This window comes from Phocoena sinus, chromosome 5, assembly GCF_008692025.1.
Source record: "Phocoena sinus isolate mPhoSin1 chromosome 5, mPhoSin1.pri, whole genome shotgun sequence".
In the NCBI taxonomy this organism is placed as follows: Eukaryota; Metazoa; Chordata; class Mammalia; order Artiodactyla; family Phocoenidae; genus Phocoena; species Phocoena sinus.
In genome coordinates this window covers 138225195-138242319 of record NC_045767.1, presented here as the reverse complement: position 1 = coordinate 138242319, position 17125 = coordinate 138225195, and the positions used below count along the sequence as shown (strand labels likewise).

General features: G+C 39.5%; 1 protein-coding gene across 4 annotated transcripts in view; it reads left to right on the top strand.

Moving 5' to 3' along the window:
* GRIA2 (glutamate ionotropic receptor AMPA type subunit 2) overlaps window positions 1-17125 on the top strand; it is a 170688-nt gene that overhangs the window by 101888 nt on the left and 51675 nt on the right. For all 4 annotated transcript variants that reach the window (XM_032632568.1, XM_032632567.1, XM_032632569.1 and 1 more), the window contains exons 5-6: window positions 2824-2877; window positions 7206-7367. In XM_032632568.1, the coding sequence (XP_032488459.1) occupies window positions 2824-2877; window positions 7206-7367 (216 nt within the window). The remainder of the gene's footprint in view (window positions 1-2823; window positions 2878-7205; window positions 7368-17125) is intronic.

Genomic DNA, 17125 nt, shown 5'->3' with positions numbered 1-17125 from the left:
ATTCTTTATACAATAGTTTGCATCTGCTAATCCCAAACTCTCAATCCTTCCCTCCCCTACCCCTTCTCCCCCTTGGTAACCATAAGTCTGTTCTCTATGAGTCTGTTTCTGTTTCATAGATACGTTCATTTGTGTCACATTTTAGATTCCACATATAAGTGATATTATACGATATTTGTCTTTCTCTGTCTGACTTGCTTCACTTTGTACGATAATCTCTAGGTCCATCCATGTTGCTCCAAATGGCATTATTTCATGGAATGAAATTTTTTGTAGCAAATATATGATCGTGATTAAATAAATGTCCATATGGACATCCATTCAAAATGTACACAGTATTTTGCACATATATTTTATCTGAATGTATTATGTGAGTGTGTGGATTTATTGAGGACATTGTATGTATCTGGAATGAGGGATGCCAAGAAAGGTAAGGGTCTTGACTTTACCTTCTGAATTCATTGTTTAAAGGGGAAGGAAAATGTACACACATAATAAACACTGCAGTATTACAAGTTGTAGTGCAATGTGGTCTAAGAGCATGCAGGAGGAAGTACCTGTCTTAACAGGGGTGGGAAGATGTATGAATGGGTCACGCATGGGTACCACTTGGCTGGCTGGCTTGGATTCCTCCAGTTGTTCGTTCAGTGAATTTCCCTGAGTGTCTAATGCTTACCAGACAGGCACTGCAGGAGATCCAAGACGTAGTGTTAAACAAAACAGGCATGCCCATCAAGGTGAATAGCCATGATGTTTCATAGTTACATTAATATGCAATTATAGTAATGGTAATACTATGAATGAACAGGACAGGATGTTATGTGAAAAAAAATTGCAGAAAAAATCATTTCGATTGGGAGATCACGGGAGGCCTTCAAGGAATAGAGTTTACCAGGCAGAAAGTGGGATTGAGGTACATTTCAAGAAAAGGAAACACTATTGACTTACTCACTCTGTCAAGAGAATGGAGATGAGATGAAACTTTATATTCATAATTGCTTAAAGTTAGAAATATAATTAAACGCTGTTAGCCTATGAGTATTTTATCATTCAATAAAACTTTAGAGACACTTATTTCTAGTTGTAATTAGGTGCGGAAAGGACTCAGACGTCAAAAACACTTAGAAATTGATGTAAATTTACTACTGTAAATGCAGTACTAACGGCTCCATAAAACAAAGATATGATGGTATGGCTGATACTAATTCTTAGAGAGAAGTAAGTCTAGACCATTCTTCATATTTCTCCTTTTTCTCAATGAACACTAAACTCAACTACTTCTACTTCTCGTAGCACCATTAATACTGTGTTTTTTCTGAATTCCCAGAAGGAAAACATGCACGATTGTGAAAGTAGAATGACCAATAAGCGCAATCAACAAATGCCAGTAGGAAATATGAGGGGCATGACCGTCTCAGTTCAGCTGATGCTAATTAATATATTTTTATTCAGGAGGACATCTTTTCTTCAAAATTCTCCCTTCAACACAGAGCATTCATTTTCTTGCAAAAGGCAACTCAGTTGTGTTACAAAAAAATAAGCTAACAGATAAGATAAGCCTAACTCCCTTCCAAATTTGTGACCATGTACTATCAAAGTGACATACGGTGGAATCCTTCTAGGATCTGGCCCTCCCCTTGCTCTTTGACTAAGTGTGGTGCTTTAGAGCATCTGACTTTGCCTGGGATGAAGGAGGGAAGTCTTCTAGGAGGTAACACCGGGCTGAGATTCACTGTGCCTTAAGAGACAAAGGGTTTGGTGTGGAGGGAACTTTCCAAGCAGAGGAAACAGGATCTATGAAAGCCCTGAGGTGATGGAAAGAAGCTCTTTTTGCACCAAGAAACAAAAAGAGGGCCATGTGGCTCTAGTATAGAGAGTGAGAAGGTGGGTCTGAACTTCACAGTATGTGAAGGATTTCGTACATTACGCTAATAAAAGCAACGGGAAGCCACCAAAACAGTTCAGTAAGGGAGGGGATCTAACCTTTTCCATTTTTAATAACAGTTAATGCTTTCCGTTAGTGTGACTATTTTCTTAAAAATAGAAATTACATTTGAGTATCTCAGTACCAGGACTGCAGCATGTCCATTTTACCTACTTCCCTTTATAAGTGATAGAGATCAGTGAAGAGTCCAGTTGATGCAATAATGTCCAAAACTGTTGGGAGCATTGCCAAATGACTACTTGTGCCATGATTTTTGACTTAGATTTGTGGAGAGAAATTAGCTTCTCTGACATTTTGCTGCCTTAAACCAGAAATAACCGTGTTCATTTGAACTAGACTATAAGTATTTCAAGATTCTTAAGATTGGAATTTTATTTTATAGATCTATATAACAATTCTGTTATATGCTTATTAATATTCTTTTAAGACCCATGTACTGCTATAAACTCTGTGTTTATCTTTGAATGTAGATTGTGAATATAAAATCTCAGATGCTGGGTTCAGCTGTCTATGTTTCACTGAAAAGAAAAACAATAGCTTTTGTAGGAATAAAATTATGACTTATTAGGGATTCAACACGTTTTTGATTTCACATTTCTTAAAATATTGAAACCTTATTTTCACTATTAACGAAACCAAGGTAATCACTTTTGTTTAGTTATTGACTTCTTGGAAGATAATATTTATAAAGCACTAAAATGTATGGTTACTTTTTTCTGAGAGAAATATTATCTGAATTTGATAGTTATATTTTATGAAATATGACTCATTGTAGACTATCAAGAGACAAAGTAGATAAAATTTATTTTCTGAATCAGGTCATAACAGAAGTACTTTTACATTTACATTACTTACATTTGTTTCTTTATCTTTATTAGGTTATTACCATTGGAAAACATGTTAAAGGGTACCATTACATCATTGCAAATCTGGTAGGTGAATTAATGATATTTATTATTTTAATAGAGATGCCTGTTAATTCAAAAAAATTTTATGGCCAGCATTTATCAGTGGTATTTTAAGAAACATATTTTGATTATATCAATCAATTAGAAGTGACAATATTTTTCTGAATTTGTTACACTTTAGATTTACTTTCCATTTCATATTTTCTAATCAATTTCCTATTGTTATAAATGATTTGAGAAATTATAGAACAGTATTTGACAAGCTTATACTTTGTGTTAAAGGAGTATTTTAACTAAGGGAAAATTTTCAAAAAGATATAAAATTTAAGTGTCCAAATTTCCCCATGTTTCTCACTGTCACTGTAATTCATAAACTTTACCCTTTGCCCATTTCTTTAAAGTTCTTAGTATCTATAATATTTGAAATGCACATTTGTGAGAATATGTCTTGGTGCAAAATAAAGCCTGGAAATACCCAGAATACTTATATATTGTGTATTATTTATGTCTGATTTCCTACTTACTATATAAGCAACACAATGAAAATTGAATAGCTGATCACTTTTCCACTGAGATTCCCTCAAATTAAGATTATACTGAAACAGTCCCGTGATTAACTGTATCTCCCTTCTTAAGTATGATCAAAGTCAATTTAGAACTACCACTAGAAATTTCTGTTTTCGAAATAGTTTTTAGATCGGCATTAACGCGAGCTTGAGGCTCCCCTGCTGCAAAGGTTTACGTTCTTTAAACAAGTATGATTCTGTGTAATTGAGGGCTCCGTCTCCCCAGCCTCAGAAAAAAAGGTGATTAAAAGAGCGGCGAAAGCAGAGAATGAGTGTGTTCTCAGTAGCATTACAGGACTGTGAAAATGTCCTGTTTATACAGATGAGGATTTACGACGTCGCTTGTGGAATGTTAGATTGTTATGTCACAAGACATTATTTCCAATAGTCATGGAGAGATTTAAAAACCCCGCAACCTTACAAGTGATAAATATTGTTTTCACTAGAAAGTGGCACCAGTGATAAAGAATATTCAACCTCGGACCTACATATATTGGGAGAAGTTGGTTGTTCAAGATAAAATTTCTGTTTGGCAATGAAATGGCTCATCGCTATAATAATATTTTAGAACTTACCCGTATAATATGGCTTATAGATCCTAAATGAGTCCCGACCAGAGCAGCAAGAGTTAAAATAAGTGAAGCTGTGTGATCAGGCTTTCCAGAACCACATTCTGTGCAGGGAACAGCCTGGCCATCAGTCCCTGTGTGACCTGTGCCATCGATGAACAGCACAGAGCCACACCGAAAGCTGTGATCTTTAAAAATGTCCAGATGGAGAAGGTTATATTGGGACATTGAGAAATAATGGCAGAAGGAGGTCATCAATAATTTGAGAGTTGATATTAGATGCTGTGAAAAAGGAAACATGTGTTGACCAGCGTAAAAAGGTTCAAAAATAAAAGCAAGTTCTTGCTGCTGCCATGCTGCTATAGGGAGAAATCTACATAACATTTTATCTGAATTCAAGTTGTGTTTTTCCTTCTCTGAATACTTGGTATCCTCGCCATATGGAATTTCTAGTGAATCAGTAAATTCAAAGAATCTGTAGAGGGCTGCAGTTTCTGAGAATCTCTAGGGCGCTTGAAAATTTCAGTGACATTTAAAATTGGAGAATGCCATCCAAAGTTGAAGGGCTTTCATCTTCCAAAGCCTTGACTGGGAATGTCCCTTCTTCCATGTCCAGTGGCTAATGAGTGTTAAAGGAAGTGGCTGTAAAAGATAGAAAAATCCTCAGATATTGTTAGTGACTTATTTCTTCAGAAATTGCTGAATGCTTGATTAGGCTCCCCAAACACAGGCTGTAGTCCAGTTCCTGATACGTCATTAAAGGGGATAAAGGATGAGGAAGCGGTCATAAGGGATCCAATTCTCATTTCTTCAGCCCTTCAGAATCAGACAAAAAGCCCTGCAATCCGCCCACCTGACTCTGCCTTACAGTGAGGCTCACTCATCAACCAGCCCTGCCCGTGCACATAGAAATTCCAAGAAATGTTTTGGCATCTTCCTCTTAGACAGCCAAGCATTACCAGACTTTTGAGAAAAAAGTCTTTGCCATGAGGGATGTAATACAAATAAACAAGTACACAGAAACAAGGCAGGCAGGAATCAGGAGAAAAGTGCTTCAAACTGTAAGAATATCTTCAGAGAAATAAGATAAAATGTTATCCATAAAGAGGAGAAAAGGCTGCTATAAAAAAAAAATCAAGGAACAAGAAAGAGCTCTGGGAAGTTAACTTCTTTTTCGTAGAATAACTAGTAAAATTACATGAGTTTGAAGGTAAAGTTGAGAAAATCTTCCAGATTATGTGGCAAAATGACAATACAATAAAAAAACGGTGTATGTGGAGAAAACTGAGGGACTCAGACGTTTAATCTAGCGGTTGCAACGTCTTATTAATGAACCTTCTAAACAGACATAGTGAAAACAGGGGAAGGAAATTATCAGAGAAACATTCAGAAAAATTTCCGGTGCTAAATGACATAAATCTGCCTGTTGAGTACACACAATAATGAAAGACAAAAGGCTTCTTTCGTAAAATATCGCCATGAACTTTCAGAGATAAATAGAAGATCTTAAAGTTTACGACAGGTGGGAAGCCGGAAGGAGTATGAAGCAGGTCACAGACAAAAAATAATTAGAAATAATGCTGTTGTATTTTTCAGTAGAAACAGTAAGTCAGTAGAACAATGCCTTCAGATTATCAGGGTTTCAACTTAAAATGCTATACCCAGCCAAAATACCAGTCAAGTGTCAGAGAAAACAAAGGTATTTACAGACATTCAGTGTCTCAAAAAAGGTAACTCCACGTGTCTCAGGAGACTACTGAGGACTCTAGCTGAAGAAAGGGGTAAAACAGGAGAGAAAAGTGATGGAGGATACAGAGAAGCTACTCAGAAAAGAGGGGAAGGGGCATTTCAGGAGAACAATTGCAGAGCAGATGAAAGAGGAACCATTGAGATTGCAGCGTTAAGGTGGAAGGCTCCAGGAGGCAGGGGAAAAGAGAGATGACTTGATATGTTTCAATATTTTAATTGAAAAAACTTTTACCCATATAAACATGAAAAGTTTTACATGGAGCAACTGGAGAAAAAATAAGAAAGAGAAAGCTCTAGTAGTGAAAACAATGAAGCAGTCAACAACATTAGAATAAAATACTATTCAAGAAGGAAAGTGCAATCCAAACACGGTATTTGGCTTTGCTCTGAAAAACAGAATTCTAACTGTGAAAACAGCGAACATTAAAATGGCTGAGGAGGTAGATGGTTTGCTTATGAGACCTACGTACTCATCTGGCACGAGTATAAACTGAAGAAGAAAATCTAACATGGGTGAGTTAGGAAAGAAGAACACAAATGTGTCATGCAGAATTACAGAGGTAAATACACGAAAAACAAAAATGACTGAAATTGATTGTTTTGAAGCAGCTTAACTGAGGCATGCGTGGGTCAGAACAGAAAATCTATGAATTTTGTTATATACATTTTCCTCTATTTGCATTATTTGATAAAAAGAAAAAATACGAGCCAATAACAGCGTAATTATTCTTCTCCACACAAATAATATTAAACTATATTTTTAATATCAACAACAAAGAAAACGCTCTCATATTTAGGTCAAAATATTTCCAATTCTTCTAATTGTGATTTCATCTTTCAGAGAATGTACTCCCAAACTGAGATGTACTTTATGGCAGCGGAAACACTCTAGGATAGTTTTAGTAATGACTGAATTCATTCTAACGATGCAGTAGAAGTGGCTTTTTAAAATTTAATACATTTTATAGAAACTAAGTTTCATGCTTAAAATGAAAATACGTAATCGTTCTCCAATAATGACAAAGCATTTGGTACTTTCCCTTCTCATTTACAAGGTTTTGATATCACCTGAGAGAGTGGACAATTTAAATAGAAATAACCATCACACAATGTTGTAGCTCTTGGAGATGTAGCTTAATGTTTAAGTATCTGGTGGTGCTTTGTTGTAAATACAGTAAATAAGACCCAGTTCTTATCCTTGGAAGATTTCTCAATAATACAGAGAACTTTTATGTAAGTATGACCAGTAAACAATCATTGATTAAGGACCCGCTATGACCAGGATGAGGCTAGGTGCTGGGGAAGAATATTGGCCGTTAAAATACATGAAACATTTACTATAGGCTTTTTATCTCCCTCATGAGTTCTTTGAAATTTGTAAAACCACAATGTATAGAGCTATTTGCTTAACGTTAAGTTCTATTTGGTTCTTAATAGAAAGCATGACATAAATATGTTCTCTGTCCAGGGATTTACCGATGGAGACCTATTAAAAATTCAGTTTGGAGGTGCAAACGTCTCTGGATTTCAGATAGTAGACTATGATGACTCCATGGTATCTAAGTTTATAGAGAGATGGTCAACACTGGAAGAAAAAGAATACCCTGGAGCACACACGACTACAATTAAGGTACATATCTATCAGGATCTACTTCTACCTCCATCACCATGTCTATCCCCACCTCCACCTCCATCTCCATTTCCACCTCCACCTTCACCATCTTCACCTCCCCCTCCTCTCCCCTCCCCCTCGCCTCCCCCTCCCCCTCCCCATCCACCCTCATCTCTATCTCTATCTAACTGCGGGTGAGTAGCTTGTTCTCTGGGACACCTTAGGAAGAAGATAAAAGTCTCAATTTGTTTTCATAATTAACAAAATAAATATAATGATTTATGTAATCAAAGAAACTCTGAACGCTAAATGTCATGCACTGCTCTGTAATAAGCGCTCTCCAGACTCATCTTCTATTCTCTGTGTGTCTGGACACCTTGAGGTCTTCACCGGTTTATTCAGTGTACTTTATTGTGTAAATACATACCTGCATATATTTACCTCCAAATATGACATATTTCTGCTGTTGATAGGAAGGGTTTTCTTTTTCTTCTGTTCGTCACCTGATTGAGAGCAGAGATAAGAGTAAAACCAGCGAGAGGAAGAGTGAGTGAGATGAGGTCCTGTTCACTTTTGGAGACTAGGTTTATGAAAAATAAAAGCTGCAGAGTATTGTCAAATGTATAGTGATCTGTTTACCTGTGTTATCTGTGTATCATAGTGCAGGCTGCGCAAGAACCAGTCAGGGACAGTGTCATTTCAGTTGCTCTCATAGTTACGTTCATACATCCTGGAGAAGTTTTGTTGATGTTGTTTTCTGCACAAAATGAAAAAAACAGATATGTTTGGCTTTAAATTTGCGTCTGGTTGTGAGACTGGTGCTAGATAAGAATTAGAAACTTTTAAGTTTTCTACTTTGGGGTGTGTAAATGGATCCTATTAATTCAACGTCAAATTTAGGAAAGCATCCCATAGGATGCTAAAGCATAGCCTGGAGCTAATTTTTTCTCTAAAGTAGGTGACTTCTCGTTTGGTGACCTTGACTGAGATTCAGCACATATACATTTATAAAGGGCTTGAGGGCCGTGGGCGTGCCACCATTTAACAGGGCTGCTTAGAAGGGAGGGGACCCCATCAGTGTCTGTCTCCTCCTGTGTTCAGCAGGGGTCTGACTGAGGCCCACATCTGCTGGGATTGCAGGCTTCCCTGCATCCAGATGTGCTGCCAGTGAAGTCCTCTGATGGAGCGTGCGTGTGGCATTCCCCCTCAGATGGGACTGACATTCCTTTGAACACTCTGCTAGTCATCGTGTAGCCTCCCGCTGCTGCTGCCTGTGAGAAGGATGAAAGCAAAAGGAGATGACTTTTTTCTCACGGAAGTCATATCGTTATTAAAGTTCACGTGCTATGCCTCAAAGCGCAAGCGGATTTAGGGGATAAGAGATCTTTGGCAATGCATTCTGCTAACATTTTTGCTAAGACCTAGCACCAGAGTTCACTCTGTTGGTGACCTTTCTTTGCTCCCTTCTGGCTGTAACATTTCCCTCCAGAGCGGCTCCCTTTTGGTTTCTTCTGACAAGTTTCAGAAAGATCGTGATGGCCTTTCCTTGTGGGGCGCCTCAAAGAGCATAGGCTTAAAAGTTTAAAAACACAGCCTCGCTAGTAGGTCTGTGTCTTTATTCCCTTCTTGCCCCCAGGTTCTTCAGAACTTTTTTTTTTATTATTCCATATATGTGTGTTAGCATATGGTATGCCGCATAGCACAGGGAGATCAGTTCAGGGCTTTGTGACCACCTAGAGGAGTGGGATAGGGAGGGAGACGCAAGCGGGAGGGGATATGGGGATATATGTATACGTGTAGCTGATTCACTTTGTTATACAGCAGAAACTAACCCACCATTGTAAGGCAATTATACTCCAATAAAGATGTTAAAAGCAAAACAAAACAAAACAAAACACAGCCTCTTCCGTGTTCTGTGTATCCCTTGAGGTAGTACAAGGACCCTGCCCCAAGGCTACACTGTTGTTTCCTGACTGCCCCTCCCTTGTCTCTGCATCCCCTCCCTTCCCAGATTAGCGGCTGTTTGAACCTGCCGGTTGGAACTCAGGGAAGGTCCTGGAGGCCAGATTAAAGGAGCGCAGGCCCTGCACACACCCTGGTCCTTATCAGCAACCCCGCCCTAGAACCATTGCTATAGAACTCCTCACCAAATCCTTCCGGGTTGGGACACACAGTTTTTCAGGGCAGGAGCCTGCTTGTGGCTCCCTTTGCCTGGCAAAGCAGTAAAGCTGTTCTTTTCTACTTCACCCTCCACCCCCCAAAAAGTAGGCTCTCAATCACTTTTTGACCCTCGGCCCCAAAATTGAACAACATTTACAAAGACTTACTTAGCACATCTTTGGAAACAGGTGCCAGTGGGAGATATATCTTATATGGTCTTTGAAGCGTGATAAAAAGTACTGAAAATCTGTGTGGAGGATGCGCCTTTGGGTGGGAGTTCATCCTAGCACGGAGATATTGCTCATGTACTAGACAGCCGGGAACGCAATACATTTTGAAAGAATGACTCTTGCCTTTGATAATCCAAAGTCTTATGGAGGATACAAACATGCCAGTAAGTGAATATAATAGAGAGTGATACATGTAAACTGTGGCAGCTCCTACACATGATAAGGGCAGTACGGTAGGAAGGCTTTCCAGAGGTAGGATGCCTGAGCAGGGCTTTGCCCGTGAGCCATGCAACAGCATAACAGGTCCAGGGAAATCGGGAGGAGTGAGTTGTCAACAGGTGTAAAGAGTAATTCCAAGACAGGACTTTCATGGTTGTTTCTGTCATGATTCTTTCACGGGCAGAAAAAGGAAGAAAAACTAGATAGGGAACAACATACCATTTCCTAATACAAACAAGCATATATCATCTGTCCAAGCGAAAATATCTCGAATGCGGTTATCTCTTTTTACATTGTGTTTTGGGTCATGGACTGTATCAGGTATGTTGCTAGATAATTTAAATCGTAAACTTATGCTATAGGCATGAGAGCCTGTAAAAATATAATTCATTACATCAAATCCTCTCCATGGTTAGGCATTGGAAATTATATAATTTATATCAAGTTGTGGGACTATTAAATTAATAATTATTTAAAACTTCTAGTCTTCCTTGAAAGTCAATGCACCTTCCACAGCTTCCTAATTAAAATCAATCTTATTCAATAAATACAAGTAAACCTTATGTGTTTCAATATTTAACATATTTTAATAACCACCAAATATAAATTGCAAATGTTAAATTTCTTCATTCTTATGTCCTGTGCCAAAAATAACTCTAGAGATTTAAAATCTGACTCTCTTTCACTAATGTGCTAATTTGGGGCAGTATTCACTTATTCATCCATCAATCCATTATACATTTTACTGAGTTTTTACTCTGCAAGCGGTCACTGTTCTAGGTGTCAGAGAAAAGACAAAGTTCCAGTCTTCAAGGGGTTGATCGTCTTCAGGCTAGAAACCGGCCATCACCTTGTATTAACTTTGGTGGAAGTTGTCTTACTGACGCGTTAATATCAACGCATTCTCAACTTCTGATTTCCACCTCTGCTCCCTCTTCATCCCCTGAAACACTATTCCTACAACAACCCTTCCCTCTCAGTTGATGGCAACCCCATCTTTTCAGCTGTTCCTTCAGCCAAGGACTTGCAAGTGTCCCGGAGCCCTCTCTTACCTGGTGGCCCACATCCAGTCTGTCAGGAAACACTATGCCTCTTCTGCACCCACCCTAAATCCAGCCCCCATGGCCCTGCTGCCGGGCTACTGCAATGATCTCCTAGACGGGGTTCCCTGCTTCCTGACTGACCCCTCTCTCTCCCATGCTTGTGGTCCTTTTAAAATGTAAATTACATTATGTCCCTGCTGCTCTCCGGCCCCCCAGCCCTGTGGCCATCCATACCACAGCAGTGCAAGCCAGACTCACCCCACTGGCCACGAAGCCCTACATGCTCCGCCTTCCTCTCTCGGGCTCTCCCCTCACTCCCTCTGCTTCAGCTACAGTGGCCTTTCTGCCAGTTATTTTTTCTTTTCTAATTTTTATTGGACTATAGCTGATGTACAATGTTGTGTTAGTGTCAGGTGCACAGAAAAGTGACTCAGTTATACAGATACATAGACCCACTCTTTTTTAGGTTCTTTTCCCATACAGGGCATTACAGAGTATTGAGTAGAGTTCCCTGTGCTCTACAGCAGGTTCTTACTAGTGATCTATTTTATATGTAGTAGTGTGTATATATCAATCCCAATCTCCCAGTTTATCCCCCCCCCCGTCACTGCCTGGTAACCATAAGTTGTTTTCTACATCTGTGAATATATTTCTGTTTTATAAATAAGTTCATTTGTACCCTTTTTGTAGATTCCACATATAGGTGATATGATACGGTATTTGTCTTTCTCTTTCTGACTTACTTCACTTAGTATGATAATCTCTAGGTCCATCCATGTTGCTGCAAATGGCATTATTTCATTCTTTTTTATGGCTGAGTAATATTCCATTGTATATATGTACCACATCTTCTTTATCCAGTCATCTGTCGGTGGGCACTTAGGTAGTTTCCATGTCTTTGCTGTTGTAAATAGAGCTGCTATAGGCATTGGGGTGCACGTATCATTCTGCCATTTTTTAAGCACGGGAGACATGTTCTCACTTCAGAGTCTTTGCACTGGCTCTGTCCTCTTCTGGACTCTTCTGCCCTTAGCATCTGCAAGGCTAAACCTCCTGCCCTCTGTAGCTCTTTGTTCAGTTTCCATCTCCTTAACGACCCCAGAAGAAGGTTCTCTATTTAAACTTGCAATCTCCCACCCATTAGGGTGTGTTCCATCCCCCTTCCCTGCTCCAGCTTTTTTGTATTTTTCCCTTTAATAGCTCCTAGTCTACTGTATTTATAATGAATGTATTCATTACCTTGTTAATTGTTTTCTCCATCTTGAAAGTAAGTGACATGTGGGCAGGGAGTTTTTGTTGGTGTTTGTTTGTTCACTGGTTTTGTTTGCTCCCAGGCTCCTAGAATAAGGCCTGGCACAGAGCAGCTATTTAGTAAAGGCTTTCTGAATGAACAGATAGAGGAAAGCAAAAGTTCTGTGGTAGCACCCTTAAGAGGCTTCTAACCCCAGTTCTAGACGTAAGAAGAGGCTTCCTTCTTTGAGGAAATCATATGGAATTTAAAACCTGAAGGAGAGGTAGGTATTAGGAGAAAGGAGGGACAGTAACTTCCCATAGAGAAAATGAGAAATTAAAGTCTGGTGTGCAAGGAAAATGTAAATATTTCTGTAAGGCTGGAGGCTGAACAGAGGTGTTTGGGGGGAATTCTGAGAAATAATACTTATAAATGTGCAGGCTCCAGATCTTGAGTGCCTTGTTGACCTACTAAGGAATGTTTAGTCTCATTCTGTGAGCAGCAGGGACCCCCTAGAGGAGAGCCATCACCACGGTTGTGAAACAGGAAGTTAATGGGCTGCCCTGGCGACAAGAGAACTTGGTGGCAGGAGAGCTTTTAGGGCGATGCAGGAACAATGCAGACAGCGGCTGTCAGTTGTCTGAATGGTGGTTGTGGTCTGAGGTGGGGAAATAAATGGATTTGTTGCCCAGTTCTCTCCATTTCTTTAGAGATAATAATTGCAAAAATCACAACCGTGCATTTATAATGTATTAATAGAAATTCAGCTGAGAGGTATTTGTGGATGGAAAACAAGACTCAGAAAAGCAGTCTCCTTCCTTCCTTCTGTCTTCTTGGTCCCTCCTCTCATGCCAGGATTTGCACAGAAGGCACAGAACAGAGATTTGCTGAAATGAAGAGGAATAAAGCGAAAACTAGGGCCACACTTTGAAAATATCGTCACAGAGAAAGAAGAAAATAAGTAATTATCATTGCTATAGGATGGGGTTTAAATTCCTGCCCTTAGAATCTGCTGTGTTCTTTTACTCAGCCGTGACAGAAAAGTCGTGCTATTTTACGGGATGAAATAGAAAATTCTGTAGTAATCAGACCTGAACCATCGCGGCGCCTGGGTTTAAATGGGACAATTAAAGGGAGCATTTTACCTTCCTCAAGAAGATGTTGACAAAGAGGCAGATGATAGGGATGATTTGCCACTATCTCCAAACTAATTTACACACATTTCTATTTTGAGCTGGATTTTCAGGGTTCTCGGGGTCTCAACAACCCGCAAGATGTAACCATCCATTCTACCTTGTCAAGTGGACAGTTTGAGCCTAGTTTGACTTGTGTCTGCCAGGCCGGCCAGTGTCAAGGAATTCACCCCTAACACAGGACTGACATTGCGTGCCACTTAAATAATGGCTTTCCTGCAAGAATCCTGTTTTACTCAGGAAAAGACTTAAAGCAGCAATTTGAACTTTCTTAATTGCTATCCTAAGAGACTTATTGGACCTGTCTGGAAATAGCATAATCTTTTTGAGTTTGGTAATTAGTGCTGTGCATTAAATAGTGCCCTGGTGGCTTCATAGAATTAATTCTGCTTCTCGAATGTTTTAACTGACGAAACCCACTGCTGGCACACTGTAGTCCCCTACAACGAACATTAAAGTATTTTGACATGCAACAAAAAAGAGGCTTGACAAGTTTAGTCCGTTATGTTTTGTGGTTTAAAAAGTGTGTTTATGGGCTTCCCTGGTGGCGCAGCGGTTGAGAGTCCGCCTGCCGATGCAGGGGACACGGGTTCGTGCCCCGGTCCGGGAAGATCCCACATGCCGCGGAGCGGCTGCACCCGTGGGCCATGGCCGCTGAGCCTGCGCGTCCGGAGCCTGTGCTCCGCGACCGGAGAGGCCACAGCAGTGAGAGGCCCGCGTACCAAAAGAAAAAAAAAAAAAAGTGTGTTTGTGACTGAAATAAACCCATAAATTGAAAATTTGATATTGACAACATTATATATTTCATAAAATTTACTTGAAAAATAATTTATTAAGCTATTGCAATACATCTTACACCATGAAAAATAAAAATACATTACCACTGCTTGAATTATAAGGCAGGATATCTGTGTTCATCTCAGGTCCACATTTTTTGGTCTGCTAAGGGAATAAATGTCCACGATCTCTGAGATTTCTCCCAAATCTCTAATACCATGATCACGTGACATGCAAATTTAGGCATGCAAAAGCATATGCTAACATTTCGAATTTTTGCCAAATGTATGACCCTCAGGAGGCTCCTCTGTCTCTTAAAGATTGTAGTGACTTTGAGCAGGTCACCTCTGCCGAAATCAAATCTTAAATTACCCTGGAAAATATTGGTTTTGTTGTTCATAGACTACAAAAAGTAAGGTACTTTCACCTGTTAGAAGGTGCCTAAGAAGTGGGGAGCATCGGGGGGAGGAACTTATGCAACGAACAGGTAAAATACCTGCCTCTAAGAGAAGCCTTTTCTCTTCTCAGGGTGGATCAAAACCAAGCACTGTGTTGATTCGAGTATCTTTTTTCTATCTTGATGAATCTGATTCGTTTTAGCTGAAAATTTGAATCCCTAAGTGAATCTAGAGTTTCGGAATGTAAAAGTCTTGGTCCTTCAGCAAGATTTTCAGTCAGGGTCAATCGCCAATCTGGCTAAGTTAGGCAAAGATATGTTGTTTTTAATATATTCTTTTTACATTCAAGAGTCTTTCACCCCAGTGTATTAAAAATTATTTTTATTATTCATAGAGAATGATAAAAAAGGATATTAATGGTGGTTTCCTGCCAGTGGAGCTGTCTTTTTCCCCCTTGAAAATGTGATACAGCTTGTGTGCTTACTAAAGATGTTGAGTTTTGTTTTTGTTTTTGTTTTTTTTTTTGCGGTACGCGGGCCTCTCACTGTTGTGGCCTCTCCCGTTGCGGAGCACAGGCTCCGGACGCGCAGGCTCGGCGGCCATGGCTCACGGGCCCAGCCGCTCTGCGGCATGTGGGATCTTCCCGGACCGGGGCACGAACCCATGTCCCCTGCATCGGCAGGCGGACTCTCAACCGCTGTGCCACCAGGGAAGCCCAGATGTTGAGTTTTTATTAGCTTTCTAATTAAGACTTTATTTTTGTAGAGCTGGTTTAGGTTCACAGCAAAACTGGGCAGAAAGTACAGACATTTCCGGTGTATCCTCTTCTCCTACACTTGCACAGCCTCCTCCAATATCAACTCCACTCACAGAGTGATTCATGTGTTAGAATTGATGAGCCTTCATCGGCACGTCATAATTACCAAAGGTCTACACTTTATATTACTGTTCACTCTTCTTGTTATACATTTTACGGGTTTGAACAAATGGACAGTAACATGCTTTCATTATTATAGTTTCGGACAAAGCATCTCCACTGCTCTAAAGGTGGCTTCACCTATTCGTCCTTCCCTCCCCCCAGCCCCTGGCAACCACTGTCTCTGGAGTTTTTACTGTCTCCATAGTTTTGCCTTTTCCAGAAGGTCATATAGTTGGAATTATATAGTCTGTAGCCTTTTCTGGTGGGCTCCTTTCACTTAGTCATCTGCGTTTAAAGTCCCTCCTTGTCTGCGAAGCTTGGTAGCTTGCTCTTTTGTAGTGATGATCTTATTGCATTGTCTGCATGTACCCCAGATTAGTTATCCACTCATTTATTGAAGAATATCTTGGTTGCTTCCAAGTTTTGGCAATTGCGAATGAAGCTGCTCTGAGCACCCGTGTGGTGGTTTTTGAGTGGACGTATGCTGTCAGCTCCTTTGGGTAAACACCAAGGAGTGTGACTGCTGATCATACGGTAAGAGTCTGTTTAGTTTTGTAAGAAACAACCTGTCTGCCAAAGTAGCCATATACCATTTTGTGTTTCCACCGACAATGAGTGAGAGTTCCTGTTCCTCCAGTGATGTTTAGTCTTACTGAAGATTTTGCAGCTTTATGCAGTGAAGCTACAAAGGTCACACGTCCAAAAGGCTTAGAGGGAATTAACGATGACCTTATCACAGACAGGTCTTTTCCAGAGGTTAGACTTCAGTTGAATTTGAAATGAAGAGAAGTGAATAATTTTAAGTTTATAATGTATTTCATAATAATGTTTTTCTTTTCTATGGCTTTAGTTGATTCTAGGCCATTGCCAAGAAGTTTACAAAAAAAGACTTTCTAAAATTTTCTTATAAGCTTAGTTATTTTTCCTAGAGCTCATCATTTTTGACTATGTTGATGATTTTCTAATGGAGAAACGAGAATTGTTATATTGTGTAAGATTCTCTAGGGAGATATCATTCTGTTGATAATAATTTTAACTAAATAATTGATGCTATTTTAAAAATGATTATGGAAAATGTATCAGTCTATAAAACTTACAGCCCAAAGTATGTTACACAAATGCTAGTTTTATGGAGAGTAATTGACGTTAAGGAAAAATTTTAAATGGTAATTAGTTTGGGCAATGCTGACCAAACAAAGTTAAACTGGAATTGTTACTGCAGTATTTCTCAGGGCCTTTAATATGCCAACATGAGAACCATCTCCTGAACTTATTGGATCCGAGACTCTTGTAGATCAGGATGGCAGTTTTCAAAATGTTGTAAAAATAAGCTAGTTTTGAACAAGTTAGAGCATAATAAAAGGAAAAAAGAAGGCAAACATGCTGGTTAATAACTTGTATTTTTAGCATATTTTTCAACTCATCCAGCTTCTCGTTTCCTATAACTTTATTCATTTGATGTGGAATTTGCCAAATAAGGGGACCAACAGTTCCAGTGTGCCTGGGACTCCAGACTTTCTGATCCAAAACTGGGACAGGCCCAGGCAAACCAGGAAGGTCAGTCACCCTCATTACTTCAAATTCCTCCACCTTTGTCACATATTTT